A 15209-nucleotide genomic window follows, 5' to 3' on the forward strand; every position below is an offset into this window, starting at 1 on the left:
GTGCTAAAGGGGAGGTTTGGAGGCACGCATAGCCCTTAAGGCGGGACGCATATCAAAACCCCAGTCTGGAATAGGGACAGGAACACCAAGACCGTCCAACAGGGAAACTGGCAGCCTCCACATCATATATTTAACCATCAAAGTCGTGGCGGGCGAGATTCTGAGGGTGCTACGTCACCCTAACGTGACGGTAGGAGGCGCTAGGGGGTTCACGGCCGTCCCTAGCCGCTGCTCCCTCACATTGACTATATATCTATTTGTTGTAGCTGCCTATTCACCCAGTCCTTTTTCCTCACTCCGTGTTGCCCTTTGAATACTCCTAAAATCTAGGATTAGGATTCAGTAAAGGGCAGTGCAGCAGTAGAGACACAAATGACCAGATTCTATTCTAAGTATACAAGTACATTTATGCACAATTCTAGTCCATCCTATTCACATCCTGAAAATGCATTAGAGCATCCACTTTTGAGTCATAAAGAAGCAGCAAAGAGGAGGAGGAGGAGGATTCACTCGCCTTTTGCATTAACTGCTTTCAGGGATGTATTCAGGGTGGATTAGAATCACACTTAGGTGTCTAAATGCACTTTCAGGTCTAATAGGTGTAATCTAAGAGTAGAATCTGGCTCAGACAAAGCTACGCTGTAGCTATCACTAGCCTCATTTGGTATCCTCCTTTTCGGAGTGTTTGCAAAGGGGTATTTCCTTTGTGGAGTCCTTAAGCCAAACACTACTCAGCCATCCTTCTGTTAGCATGAACCAAGGGGCGGGGGTGCTCAGAACAATACATTTCATCATTGAAAAAAACTGTCTCAGTAACCCATTCCTTAATGCAGGGGAGCCCCCATCTGCAACATCTGCTATCTCCACCAAAATGCAGTCCAGCCGAGTAACCAGCCAGCTAGGCACCGTTCTGGAAAGTGTCGTCTCCTTCCTGTATGCTGCCGCTGCTCACCCTCCATTCTCCATAGAACCCAGCAGTGGTGTCATCACAGCTGGGAAGAAGAAGCTGTTCCAGGTGAAATTCTCCCCACTAGAAGTGGGAGAATTTGAGGGCCAAATCACTTGCAGGTAGGAAATGTTCAAAATGGGGAACAGTTTGACAAGGGGAATGTTGATAATAGGACTTTGGTATAAGTGCAGTTATTTCTGCTGTAGCTATCTCCAAATTGGAGGGACCAGAGATAGTCAAGGAAGGGTCGGGCCTCAAGGGAACATCAGAAACCTGCTGATTTACTTAACTTCATACTGGATGCCACTAGCTAGAAATCAAGCCAGTGTCATAATATAGGTTCTTTAGTTCTGTGAAAGTCTCAGAATAACAAGGAGAATCTGAATCACATTGAGAAAATTCACTTTAAAAAAATGTTAACCTGCCAGGAGCTTGAGTACAAATAGGATTCAGTCTTTCAGAGAGAGAGGAAAACTAATTTGCAGTCTTTCCCAAAACTCTTGCCTTTCTTGTGACATGATCTTGCAGTCCTAATGTCCTAATAATATTCACTTCCCTTGGGTGTGGAACATCATTTAATCCACAAGAGGTTCAGATTATTGGATTTTGGAGGAGTATTTGACTTTATCAGAGGCTTTTATGCACTTAATCACCAAACCAACACAGTCTCCAATCAAAGAAGTGCCACTTCTGTTATGCTGAAGTGTTACTGTGAATTAGTCTGGCACTTCACCTCTGTTGCCTCATCACCATGGAGTATATATTAGATTCACTGATCACGTGCCAAAGGGGAGGAAATGAAGTTGCATGGAATAGAAGGGGTACAGAGAAAAGTACTAGATACCTGGCTAGCTGGAATTATTAGCCTGTAGAGCTGTCTAACTACCTTTAATAACATTGCTCCATTTCTTTTCAGTATCCCTAATCTAAAGCCAAATTGTGAAAGCCCAGTAGTATCTGTGAAGGGGAGAAGCCTGCTGCCCTACTGCCATTTTGAGCTGGAAGACTCTGACTATATTACCGCCAACAGGCACAACCCAGAGCTGCGAGGGCCCAATGGGGGCACACTGGATCCCAACACAAGGGTGATTGAGTTTGCCTCTGTAGGGGTGCGTGCCCGGAACAGAAGGTGGGTGCAGAAAAGACTTGTATGGATGACTGCTGGCTATCCCTGAAAATCAGCCAGAAAACTTTCGATCAAACCCTGTAGTACGTTAGTACTCTAATCCTGTCATCCTCAACTGCCTGGAGACCCTTTGGGGATGTGAGGATGTACAGCATAGACTGGCATCTTTGCTTCCCCCAGTCCAGCCGTGAAACACCCATGGCTGTTCTAGAGCAGGAGATCAGCTCTATGGCTTCTTCCAGTACAACTGTCTCCTGTTCTTTGGATACTTCAGTCAGGTTGGGTCAGAGAAGGAAATAATCTCCTTAAAGAACATCCTCAGTAAATAGCCTTGTCTTGCTAGATTTACCATGCTTGCTCTCTTGTGGGTTGGCCACTCCTTTTCTGTTTTTATGTGTTTACAAATAATAACTACCTCCATCTAGCCCAGAGACGCTTGAGGCTTCCAGAACTGGGATGGGGCTGCCTTGTCCATAGCAGTGCTGATATATAGGGCTCCTTTTGAGCTGAGTCCCAGGGCTGACCTGTCCCATATTGTGAAACCTGCAGCCGCAGGGGGCCCTGCAGCTAAGGAGCCCCCTGCGCATAGGCAGAGGAAGTAGGGCTAACAGGGCTCAGCTCCCCCCAGACACAGGGCAGCAGCAGGCATTGCCTTAGGGCAGCCTGGCCATGGGGTCCTGCAGCAGCAGGGGAGGATGGGCATGCTGAGCTACCCTGCGCACTCGCAGCTGGCCCAGCCACAGGCGGGTAAGTTTCTTTTAATGTTTTTATTTTTTCCACAGGCTTGTGGGGAGGGCAGATCAAGACCCCTGCAGTGCAGGAGAGAGTGGGGTAGAAGAAGGGCGAATCATTCACCCCTGCCCCTGGCCTGCTCCCTCCTGTACTGTAGGGATTGTCCCACGACCCGGCCCCCATTCACCGTGCCTGGGCCCCAGCCCAGCTGGGTTGTAGGACTGTCAGAGCCTGGTGGCTCCTCCAGAGGTGCAGTGCCAGGCAGCCAAGTGGGGGAGGGCACGTGACCCCCCCGATCTTTGCACATGTGAAGGCGGGCCATAGCTGCAAGCTGGGCTCAGCCTGTGCTCTGTGCCTCCATGCCTCACCATCGCCACTTCAAAAGCGGCACCCGCTGCTATGTGCCTTGCTTCCCAGCCTGCCCAGCAGTGGGATGCACATAGTGGCACTCACCACTTCCGAAACGGTGGCAGCAAGGCATGGAGACACGGAGCAGAGGCTGAGCCCAGCTCTCAGCTGTGGCCCGCCCTTGCTTGTGCAAAGATCAGAGGGCCACGTGCCGTCCCCACCTTGGCTGCCCTGCACCACACCTCTGGAAGAGCTGCCGGTCTCTTCCCAGGAATGACACAGGGTGGGGCAGGGTGGGCATGGGGGTCCTGGGGGCTCCCTCCCCTCCATTCTGGCAGTGCAGTCAAGGCTGGCCCTGCTCTGGGCCCCAGCTCTGGGACCCTCAGCTGGTGTGGGGAGGCAGCTGGGGCTGGGGTGGGGAAACAGCTGGGACCAGGGCTAGAAGGTGGCCGGTGTGGCGCGGTGCTGCACAAAGCCACTCTCCCCTTGGCCCTTTCCCCTCCTTCCTTAGACTTTCCCATGGGGGGAGCATGTGTATGTCCAGCCGTTTGCCAACCCCCCTGCTGCCGCCACTGCCACTGGCTTCTTCGGGGAAGGGGGGGCCCAAAACTGTTTCTTGCAGGGGGCACCAAAAAATGGTGGGCTGGCCCTGCTGAGTCCAGAGCTGTAGTGCCTAGTGTTTGCTGTGTGACAAAGGTCATAATTTCCAGAACAACCTACCTGTTCCCACTTTGATGTCAATTTCTGCTTGTTGTGCCCAGAGCTTTCACTCTCACGAACCCCACCAGTTTCACCTACTCCTTCCAGTGGACTTGTGAAGAGACAAGAGACCTGCGAGAGAAACCAGTTTTCTACTGTCTGACAGAAAAGGGCCAGATCCGGCCTGATAAGAAAGTGGAGGTGGGTGGGAGACCAAAGCACAGATCTGTACTAATGGTGTATGACAGGGGTGGACAAAATACAGCCTGCAGGCTGGATCTGGCCCACCAACTGATTGGATACATCCCACAAGCAGGCACCCACTAGTTGACTGTAGCCAGCCTGCAACTGCCCTCACAACACTCAGCATGGGGCCAAGCCCTGCCCACTCCCACCCAGGACAGCCTGGGCCACACTTCCAACCGCCTTGGCCCCATCCAGCATGCATGGCTTCCTGGCGTGTCTGCTCCCAGTGCACCTGCAGCTGCCTAGGTACTACTCCATTCCCCCTGCCTCCAGCAGCTCCTCCTGTTACACAAATTGCCAACTGCCAATGAGCAAGACTTTATAAAGGGGGATAAGGCAAGGTGCCACGTTTATTGATCACGTGAGTTAGACATAGATGTTCAGGAGCACCATTCATACAAACGCACACAAATCATCATACACACCATTACACACAGGCATACACATACACAAAACAACCATTTCACCCACACATACACCAGCGTTTCATACACACAGTTTCCAGCAATAGTTTGAAGATAGCAGATTTGAAGATAACAGCTGGAGCGGGGTGAACAGATGCATCTGTGCTGCAATGAAACAGCAGTAGAGAAAGAGACTCACCCAACTTGGCATTTTCAAAGTGTTTTTTTTATAGGGATTGGCATCCTTTATTGCAGTGCTTTGGGGTTTTTCCATACCCAGCTTCTGTTTTTGCAGTTGTTTTTTTGTCTTCAGCTTATCTTAGCCTTGGAATGTTTTTGCTGCCCATCTGGCAGAATGGATGCATCCCTTCTCCTCATTATCTTCTTTGTGCCCCAGGCCTAAAAGGGATTCTTCAGCCATTTATTAGTTAGTTACTGGCTGGTAATTTACACATCTGGCACCTTGTTGCTTACATGAACAGTTAAATCTTCTTTTCCTGTCTCTATGCCATTCTCTCACCATTCACCCTTTTACACACACTCATACATAAAGGCTAAGCAGACTTCGTTCACTTATGTCAAGTAGAAGGATACAAAATTGAGTTTTCAAGTTGCTTAGAGGACAAGACTAACATGATTATATTTCAATATTATTACACTCTGTGTTAACATCAGCTATATTAGTTCAGTTCATGCTACACTCCTGCCCCTGTTGTGCTACTCTGGGCTGCAGGCAGTGCAGGGAAGCTGTGGGGATGTACTAGGTAGAAGGTAGCCATCCTGGGGTGGGGGAAGGTACATCCAAGTGGCTCCTGCCTAAGCTTGCAGGGCTGCAGCTCCAGCTCCCAATTGCCTTCCACACACTCTGCCCACCCAGTGTGATAAGCTGCCTCAGGCAGTAGTGGATGGGGCTCAGCCCCATGCATAGCACTGTAAGGACAGCTGCTGGCCAGATTGGAGGGTAAAGGGGGTGGACCACATGTGCACCACACCACCTGGGCAAGCTCTGCTGCATGTGTCCCATGAATTGGAAGCATTGGCTTGGCTACAGCATGTAAGACTACCCTATCAGAGTGATCCTGCTTGGAGTCATAGCACCATGCTTTTCTTTTAGTACATTTGTGTGTGGACATTTTAGGAAGGTTAAAAGCAAACTGTATGACCCAGTTCTCTGAAGTGCCATTTTCTTATTAGAGATAAGTGTGTCACTGAAGAGTGATAGTTTGGTGCCATTATCTGAGCATGCAGGCATGTCATGGGAAGCTAGCAAGCCAATATTCTTCACTGAGGCATTGAATTTCTCAAGATCCTAAATAAATGAGAGGCCATCTGTACTGCACCTACAGGCCAAGGAAACAGGGTTGCCAGGCCAGTAAATGTGTGTAACCCATTTTTCACCTAGTGTAGTCAATCTACTTGTAGTCTGCCTAAGGCTTTGAGCTGTAGAACCATGGCTCTTACAGAACAAGCCCATAAATTGCTGTATGTGGCTGGCTCCTCAATGGAGGATAGAAAGCCAATCTGTAAGCATAAGTTACCTATAGCGTAACATCTGTCCTGCTTTTTAGTCCATCCAAGTTGCTGTCACCATTTCAAGCCCAATAACCAGTGTTTGTTTGCTACTTCTTCCTCAGGTCTCATTTGAATTCATCCCCCAGCACCTGGGTATCACAGAATCGTTCTGGACCTTCACAATCCCAGAACAGAACATTTCAGTCCCATTCCTGTTGGTGGGCAACACCACTGACCCATCTGTATCTCTGGACAGATCCCACCTGAACTATCAATCTCTCTTAGTAGGTAAGGTCAGACTTCATCCTAGTACCTTTTGCTACTCTGAGCTTCTTCCTTTCTTCAGAGATGTGGAGTCTTATGGTTATTGTCATGGGTGACTGCTGCCTCCTGAGACTGGGGAGGGGCACAGTTTGTGGGCGGCAGCATTGAGGCAAGCAGTGACTGCCCACAGAAGCCGGTGGCGGGGGAGGGAGGGGGGCCAGTGATGGTGGTGGCGGCATGACGAGCAGTGACCACCTGCAAAAGCCGATGGCAGCATCAGCAGCAAGGTGGGGTGGTGACCGGCGACCACTTGCAGAAGCCAGTGGCAGCCAATGTCAGAGAGGGCACAGGCACCCCCATGCCCTCCCTACCACTTGCCTATGGTTACTATTGAGCCTCATTCTGTTATTCTAATATTATAACAAGAAAATGGAAGCTGAGGGCTCTGTAGATAAGGAGAACAGCCCTTTCCTTCCATCTGTTTTTTTAGAGTTTATATTTCTACTTATCACTGCTTCTGGACATTGTCAATGTCAGAGCTGTCAGAGCAATAGCTGTAACTATATCCCTTGTAGAGTTCATGGATTGTCTGGCACTTCATCTTTTTTAGAGCCAAAACTCTACTGAGGGAGGAGGGGCGGGGTTGGTTTTATTGTGGTTATGGGCAAAAAAGTGTCTGGTTTCAAGTTTCTAAAGCAAAGTTGCTTATTAGTGGTAAGTGAGAAACAATGACAAGAGGGAGGGTGGAGTAAGGAAGGGGTTAAAATAGGAATTCAGATTTGTCCCATAGAGTTCCTGTTATCAGCTTAGTTCCTGCCTACTCGTTCACCTATGAGTTTGTTACAAAAGTGAATGCTGAGAGGTTCCACCATGTAAACATTTTGTTGACACTGGTTCAGCTGGTACCATTTCTTGTCAATGGTGCATTATTGAGTAACTTATGCTGGTAGCCCCAACCAGACCTGTATTGGATCATATGTATGACTACAGTCTATTAGCACATTTTGAAGAAAAACTGTTAGAAAAATGTTCCAAGTTTTGGAAGTTTTGGGAGAGGGGAATTTATGCATCTCTCCTCTTTGTAGCCAGGCTCAGATGTCAGACCCTCTAGGCCAGGGGCGGACAATTATTTTGGGCGGAGGGCCACTTACTGAGTTTTGGAAAGCCATTGAGGGCCTCATGACAGGCAGCCAGGGGCAGATAAATATTAATTTTCTAAATTTTTTAGGGCCCTCACGGGCCAGATAATGGCCTGGCAGGCCGCATTTTGCCCACCCCTGCTCTAGGCCATGTGCTTGTGCAGTGCCTGGCCAGGTCTGTAGGTGGTATCCCAGTAGTATTAATGGGGGATGGAGTTCTGCATTCCCTCTCACACTGAACACTACACTGTGAGGCTGTCTATAGGCAGGGTGGCCACAGAAGCAACATTTATTCTAGGTGCTGCTGTGTGCATTAGCAATGCTCTCTCACTGTGGGAACCTGTCTATGGTCCCCTTTCCACCTGCAGAATGTCTAATGTGGTTCTGCACATGAGGGCTGATTCCATGCCAACCTGTCAGATGAACTAAAGTTTTGCCACCTCCTTCCTGTTTTTCCCCAAAGGACATGAGGCCCGCAAGACCATTCAACTGATTAACAATGAAAATGAGACCTTCAGCTTTGCTTTCAGAGACAGCTCTCGCTATTCTGAGGGATACATTAACTTCCTGACAGTGCAGCCCATGGAAGGCTGTGTCCTACCTCATTCAAGGTAAAGGGGGCGAGATCTTGGACTTGAAAAACCAGGTTCTGAAAGACCTAAACACATAACTGGATTTCTTCTCTAGCTCTACTGTGAGCTCCCTTTTTGCGAGCTCCCTTTTTGCCCAAACAGCAGACACTCCTAATTTTATACCATCATTCCCTCTGGGATTCTTCTGGGGTCTTGTTCAGTCTCCAGCAACAGAAAAATGACTCAGCTGTGGGTCTGCTCTGCAAAGCGCCTGCAAAAGTGAGCAAACTTCTAATGCAGTTTGCTCAGTATCAGAGTTGCTGACTTTAGGCATATGAAAAGGTTTCTGCTGGCTTGACAGGGCTAAGAGAAAGCAAGCTGGGCTCTATTTTCCTTACATGCCCTCCAGGTTTGAGGCCCTTCAGGGTTGGGCTGTCTGTTTCTTTATATACTTTTATGTAACCCCACTGAAATCAGTGAAGCTAAACAGGTAGCACTGAAAGCATGGTTTGGTTTAAATGCAGTGAGACTACACAAGGGTCAATGAGGATATAATTTGGCCTTTGTCTTCAGTGATGGTGCAGGAGAGGGACTAATCCCAGTGTGAATCTTAGATGAGGTTTTCAGGGTTGGCAACCAGAAGACCCATTTTCCTCCTTGCCAGGAAAGCATTCAGTGTGGAAATTACTAAGCAAGACAGATCAAGCCCATGCCCCACTGCCATTTCTGCAGAGAAGTATTGCTCTTTAACAGCTTGAACTTCTCCATCCCTTTCTGGTGTGCTCATAGATTTCATAGACATTAGAGCTGGAAGGGACATCGGAAGATCATTGAGTCCAGCCCCCTGCCTGAAGGGCAGGAAGTCAGCTGGGGTCATAGGATCCCAGCAAGATAAGCATCCAATTTACTCTTGAAGGTGTTCAGTGTAGGTGCTTGAACCACCTCCGATGGCAGGCTGTTCCAGACCTTTTTCCTTATGTCCAGCCTGAAACGGTCTTGCAGGAGTTTATAACCATTTATAATCGTCATCCCTTGGGGCGCTCTGGTGAGCAAACGTTCCCCCAGATACTGGTAGTCACCCCGATAAACTTATAGGTGGCCATCAGATCACCCCAGCCTGTGGCTGTTGGGGCTTTAATCTCTCTTTCTGACAAATTGTCTTGTAACTTTCTGAGCATGTGGCACATTGAAAAATGAAAGCATGCTTAGTCTCAATTTTCCCTTTTGTTTTCATTACTGGCTCTCCATTGCCATGGCAATGGCTCTGGGAAATAATTTACTGAATTTACTAGTGAATTCAGGGCAGTTTAAATAAAATTGGTCTTGTTCTTAAGCACAGCTTGTGATCTGTATTCTCCTCATTGTCTGTTATTGAACACAAGGAGTTGTCCTGGCTCTTGCTGTCCTGGTTTGTGCCTGATTCTTATAGATACTGAGTTTCTCCCCTGAGGTCTTCAGGTCACACTGAAGTCAATGGAAGTCAAGAGCATTCAGCACCCTGCCAAATCAGTATATACTGCATACTCATCTGATTTTTTTCTCCCAAGGTGGAGCACCTTGCATTTCTCTGTGTTGAATGCCATCAGGTTTTGATCCACCCACCTTATGAGCCTGTCCAGGTTGGCCTGAATTGCCAGTCTGTCCTCTAGCAGTGGTCACCAACTGGTCCATTGTGATCAACTGGTCAATTGGGAGCCTCTGACAGTCGATCTCAGTCTGAGTGGGGTCTCAGATCGACCTTCAGATGCTCTGCAGGCTCAGATTGACTGTCAGAGGCTCTGCGATCGGGAGCAGTGGGACTCACATGGGGAGTAGCTGGGTCACGGTCCAGGAGCCATGGGACACACGTGGCTGGGTTGAGCTGCACCTCCTGCCGCTGGGGCTGGGTCAGGTGAGTGGAACAATCCCTCTCCACGCCCCCTGCAACAGGGTGAGTGGGGCCTGGGCCAGGGGAGAGTTGGAGCCTGGGCAGCTCATCCAGGTGTGCGGGGGGCCTCCTGCTGCTGCATGCACACTGGCAGTAGCCCAGGGGTATGTGCCCCCTGATCTGTGCACAGGGTGAGGCAGCTGCCACTGCATGCTGGGCTTTGCATCCTGAGCCCCGCTGCAGCCGCTCGGAGTGCAAAGCCCAACATTTAGTGGCAGCCGCCTCACCCCATGCACAGATCGGGAGGGGGAACTTGCCCCCTGGGCATAGGTGGTGGAAGGGGGGGCTAATGGGGCTTAGCCCCCCGCAAACACGGGGCAGCAGTAGGGCCGCAAAGCATCCCAGCTGTGGGCTTCTTGCAGTTGCAGCAGGGATGGGGAGGGACTGGGAGTGAGGCTGGGGCACAGGACGGAGCCGCAAGCAGTTCATCCTGGGGGTACCCGGGGGGGGAGGGCCACCCCAGGAGAGCGTGGGGTGCGGAGTGCCCCCGGATCTGCATGGGGGGGGAGGGGAGGGCTGCAGCTGCAGGCTGGGGCCAAGGATAAGCTGGGCTCTTCCTGGCAAGGGTTGCTGGGTCAGGCTGCACTCAGGGCAGTAGCACTGGGAGTGGGACTATGTGGGGGGCTGCAGCCACCCCAAAATTCACCATAGCCCCCCCAACCCCACCTCCCAGTGCCACCACCACCCACTCTGAGCGCAGCCGAGCCCAGCATCTCCCCACCAGAAAGGGCTCAGCTTAGCCCCAGCACGCAGCTGCAGCCCACCTCCCCCCACACAGATCCGTGGACACATGCCCTGCCATGCCATCCTGGGGTGCGCAGAACAGTGGGAGCCACGCCCTCCCTCCCTGCGCTGGACACCCCCAAGACAAGCCACTTGCAGCTCCATCCCACACCCCATTTTGGGGGGATCAGCCCCCCCAAATAATTTTTTCTCCCTCTGCCTATGTCCCCGGGCCTCTAATGAAGTGTGTACAGGAGTGGAAGCTCCTCCCCCATGTGCCTGGAGAAGCCGTTCGGGCTCCAACCCCCCCCCGGTCCAGCCTGGCTGGGGCCCCACTCATCCCTGCCCCTGCCCCACTCTCTCCCTCACCGTGGGGGCCCCAATCTGCCCTGCCCCTCCCCCCCCCACCCCAGACTGACCTGCTGGGTGGGAGAGGGAGGGGGGTAGACTCTGGGTTGCCCTTTACTTTAAAAAGTGATCTTCACCTTTAAAAAGTTGGAGACAACTGCTCTAGCATGACTGCACTTCCCCGTAATTTGGTATCATCTGCGAATTTAGCCAGTCCACTTCTAACACCCGAATCAAGCTCATTAATGAATATATTGAAGAGTACTGGTCTGAGTACTGAACCCTGGGGGGTGCCACTGGTCACCATGTGCCATGTTGACTTGGTTTCATTGACTGTCATTTTCTGGGTCCAACCATGGAGGCAGTTCTCCAGCCATCGAACTGTAAGTTTGTCAAGGCCTCAGTTCCCCAACTTTGGACATTGTGGGAGACCAAGTCAAAGGCTTTTTTGAAATCCAAATATATGACATCAACCTCTTCTCCCTTGTCCAGGTGATGTGTCTCCTGGTCACAGAAGGAAATGAGGTTGGTCAGGCTAGACCTATCCACAATGAAGCCATGTTGGCTAATCTCTCAGAAAGTTGCCTTCCTTTAGCCAGTTGTTGATGGTTTCTTTGATGATCTTTTCCAAGATCTTTCCAGGGATTGAGGTGAAACTGATTGGCCTGCATTTCCCTGATTCTTCCTTCCTTCCTTTCTTGAAGATAGGGACCACATTGGCCCTCTTCCAATCTTCTGGAACCTCTCCCAAGTGCCACAAGTTCTCAGATATGGTTGTGCTATGATGTCAGCCAACTCTTTTAGCACTCTTGGGTGCATTCCATCCAGGCCTGCTGACTTGTGGATGTTCAGCCTCTCAAGCTGTTTCCTCATAAGATCTTCACCAATAACAGGCATATGATCACCCTTACCTTGGTAATCCTGCGTCCTGTCAGCCAGAGGGATTTCTCTGAGCTGGTGGAAAACCAACACATATTAATCATTAAGATTAGCTTTTTCCTGGGTGTTGGTTGTTAGCTGCCCCATTTAGTGCAGCAAGGATCCAGTGTTGTTCTGTTTCTTTTTCTGACTTCCAGCATATCTGAAGAACTTTTTATTGTCCTTGATTTCCATAGCCAGTTTTGAGTTCGGTTTCAGCTTTAGCTTTTCTGGACCACTCCCTACAGGTACAGGCCAGTGCTGCATACTCCTCCTTAGTGGTATTTCTCAACTTCCATCCCTTATAAGCTTCTCTTTTCAGATTCAGGAGGTTGATGAGTTCCCTGTTAAGCCCACGGGTTCTCCCAGCCCTTTTCCTACCTTTCCTATGGGCTGGAATGGACATCTCTCGTGCTTTTAGGATTGTGGCCTTAAGGAGTAGCCACTCATCATGGACTCCCTTCCCTGTCAGATCATGGTCTCTCAGGGCCTTGACACCTTACCTCCTGAGCTTGTGAAAGTCAGCTTTCCTAAAGTCAAAAGTCTTGTATAGATGGAACTGAGGCAGGGAAGGGAAGGAACTAAGGTTGTATCCCAAAAAAACATATAGGTCCCTAAGTCCTATGTAGTTGCTTAAACTCCCATTGAAATCTAAGGAGTTTAAGTGTGTAAAGTCCTGTGTCCAACTGGCCCCAAGTCACAAGCTTCACAAGCAGGGAATTGAATCCAGTCTTCCCAAGTTCTAGGATCTTGCTTTAACCACTGTACAGTCTGTCCTCTTTTGGTCAGACCCTTAGGAATGACAGAGCTAAAAGTGTTCTTCTCTATCCAGCCTTCCTGTCACTATCCTCTTCACACCAGCACTGGAGGGAGAGGTGAGCTTCAATCTTATCTGTGATGTCAAGAGGAAGACCCAGCCCCTCTCCTTAAATGTCAAAGCTGTTGGCTACAGCATGAATGTTTCAGTCAGGTGTGAAGAAAGCAACGGCCTGATCACCGAACTGAGTGTGCAGGAGACCAATATCATCAATCTCAAGGAGGTGAGATGGGAGATGTAGAGGGGAAAACTTGGGATGCTGTAGCCCTTGTCACCTGGTGGCACAGTGATCCTAGAACAATGTTTCCCAACCAGTGTGCCGCAGCACAAAAGTGTGCCATCAGAAATGAACAGGTGTGCTGTGGAATTTTGCTATGGCAATGAGCTACAATAAGCTACAATAGATATGAGGATGGGGAATGCCTTAGGTGTGCCACAGAAAAATTTATTAATGTAAGTGTGCCTTAGGCTGGAAAAGGTTGGGAAACACTGTCCTAGAAGTATCACTGAGCCTCCACTGAGACACGTGAGACCACCCTGGGAATATGTGACTCTTTAGGAGGTCCACTGAGGGTTTCTGAAAACTGCCGGCCAGAAAGCAGAGGCTTCCAGCCCAGACTTCCAGCTGACTTGCTTTGTCTGCTTTTGGTATCACCCTTGTAAAATACTACCTGTTACCTCTAGCGTCATGAAGCTGCCATCTCATATGTCCTTTACCAAGTACATGTGACCCCTTTGGGAGGTGGAAGTCAAAGGGATCCTGTTGCACTGATATTAAGAACTTTACAATGGGAAAATCACAGAGTTGTGAGGTTTAGGGTCCCAGTGCTGACTGCTGTTATGCTGGAGGCCCCAGGAAAGTTTTTCAAACATGCCTAAGGGCATGGGCAACTGGTGCCTCCCGAGTCTGGGGGTGCACCAGATTGCTAACGCGGGGGGGAGAGTCTTTCAATGGCCAGTCACCAAGCCAGCAGCAAAACCAGAACTGCACTTCTGGTTTTGTGACTGGCACTTCCAGGGGATACACAGGTGATCTCATGTGCACCCGCGTGCACCCCCTATCGTCACCGATGCCTAAGGGATTTAGAAACATCACAGTGGATCAGATCATATTGAAGTCTGCCTCCAGTCTTCAGAGAAATGGCAGCAATGCCTGATTGCAGACTTGAAACCTTATCCTGCAAATCCTTCCCCACGTAACTAGGGCTTACCCTAAGGGACCCTGTATGACTGGGTCATTAGCAAAAAGCTTCACAAATGTAATTTAACTAAGCCAGGCTGTGTCCCTTACCTTGGTTGCCAGTAGGCACAGCCCAGCCACAGGAGAGCTGATATAAATAATCCAGCGTGCTAGATCCTGAAACCTGTGCTTGTGACACACGCTGCTCTAAAAGCACATGATGTCGCAAGAGGAGCAGGGCAGCTCCTAATGGAAATACGTGGGTGAACCGTATTCTTCACCTATCCCTGTGATTACATATTTTAGTCAGTGCCACTTGTTCCATTCTTTGAGCATCAGATTTCATTTTAAACAATGCACATGTGCTTTGTGGTAGCAGCAGGTTGTTGGAGACCTTAAGATCATGATGACAGGCAGCAAATCTTGGGCAGTCAGAGCCAATGTAAGTCTAGGGCTCTGTGGAGTCCACAAATGCATAACGTACATTAGAACTTGGTACTGCTGTGACACGGAGTACATGAGCCCCTGTGTGTTACATACTGGATCAGCTCATCCTGAGAAGCTGCAGTCCACAGAGAGAAAAGCCTCCTTGAGGTGTTAGTCTGTAGAGAGCAGTGGCCACCCAGATGTGTACAAACCCTGGCTTTGAGACCTGAGCTTCAATTCACACTGACACACACACACGGTGTGGTGCAGCATTGCACAGGCAAGTAGACCTCCAACCATCTCTCTAGTTAGTTCATGGAACTAGAAGACATAGGTGACTAGACTTCCTGTACCTTCTTGATGTGTTTGCTGGCCTTGCAGCTATTAAGATTATGTGTGCTGTCCCCTTCTTGTCCCACAGGTGGAAATAAATGAACATGCTCAGTGCAGCGTCTATATCCTGAACACTGGGAAATTCAACTTCAGTTTCTTGTGGGAGTTTTCTGGTCCCAAAGTGTTGCGGCGTTACCTCACAATCAACCCTGAGAGGGGCATTGTGGATGCAGGGGGTCAAGCCCAGGCCCTGCTGACTTTTCACCCTCTGAAGACATGTACCTTAAAGGACATAGAGCTGAAGCTACAGGTGAGGGTGAGGGTTTGGTAAGTGTCCTCCTCACAGGTCATGAAGCTAAAAGTTTTGGCAAGGGAGAGGAATCAGAACTTGTGGCAGAGGTGATATCTTTTATTAGATCAACTAGATATTTGCACCAAAAAAATCTTTATTTGGAAGCTTTCAGGCACACTCATCTTTCTTCAGGCATAAGAGAAAGCAAAGATTGTAAAATTTCTTCTAGATGGAAATGAAAATTCATATTTCAC

At 49.4% G+C, this 15209-nt stretch overlaps 1 protein-coding gene across 2 annotated transcripts in view; it reads left to right on the forward strand.

Moving 5' to 3' along the window:
- Positions 1-15209, forward strand: part of HYDIN (HYDIN, axonemal central pair apparatus protein) — a 383645-nt gene that overhangs the window by 355059 nt on the left and 13377 nt on the right. For both annotated transcript variants that reach the window (XM_019535579.1, XM_019535580.1), the window contains exons 68-74: positions 834-1068; positions 1866-2078; positions 3917-4055; positions 6139-6304; positions 7883-8030; positions 12740-12947; positions 14752-14973. In XM_019535579.1, the coding sequence (XP_019391124.1) occupies positions 834-1068; positions 1866-2078; positions 3917-4055; positions 6139-6304; positions 7883-8030; positions 12740-12947; positions 14752-14973 (1331 nt within the window). The remainder of the gene's footprint in view (positions 1-833; positions 1069-1865; positions 2079-3916; positions 4056-6138; positions 6305-7882; positions 8031-12739; positions 12948-14751; positions 14974-15209) is intronic.

Source organism: Crocodylus porosus, unplaced genomic scaffold (assembly GCF_001723895.1).
Source record: "Crocodylus porosus isolate Cpor-Errol unplaced genomic scaffold, CroPor_comp1, whole genome shotgun sequence".
Taxonomy (NCBI): domain Eukaryota; kingdom Metazoa; phylum Chordata; order Crocodylia; family Crocodylidae; genus Crocodylus; species Crocodylus porosus.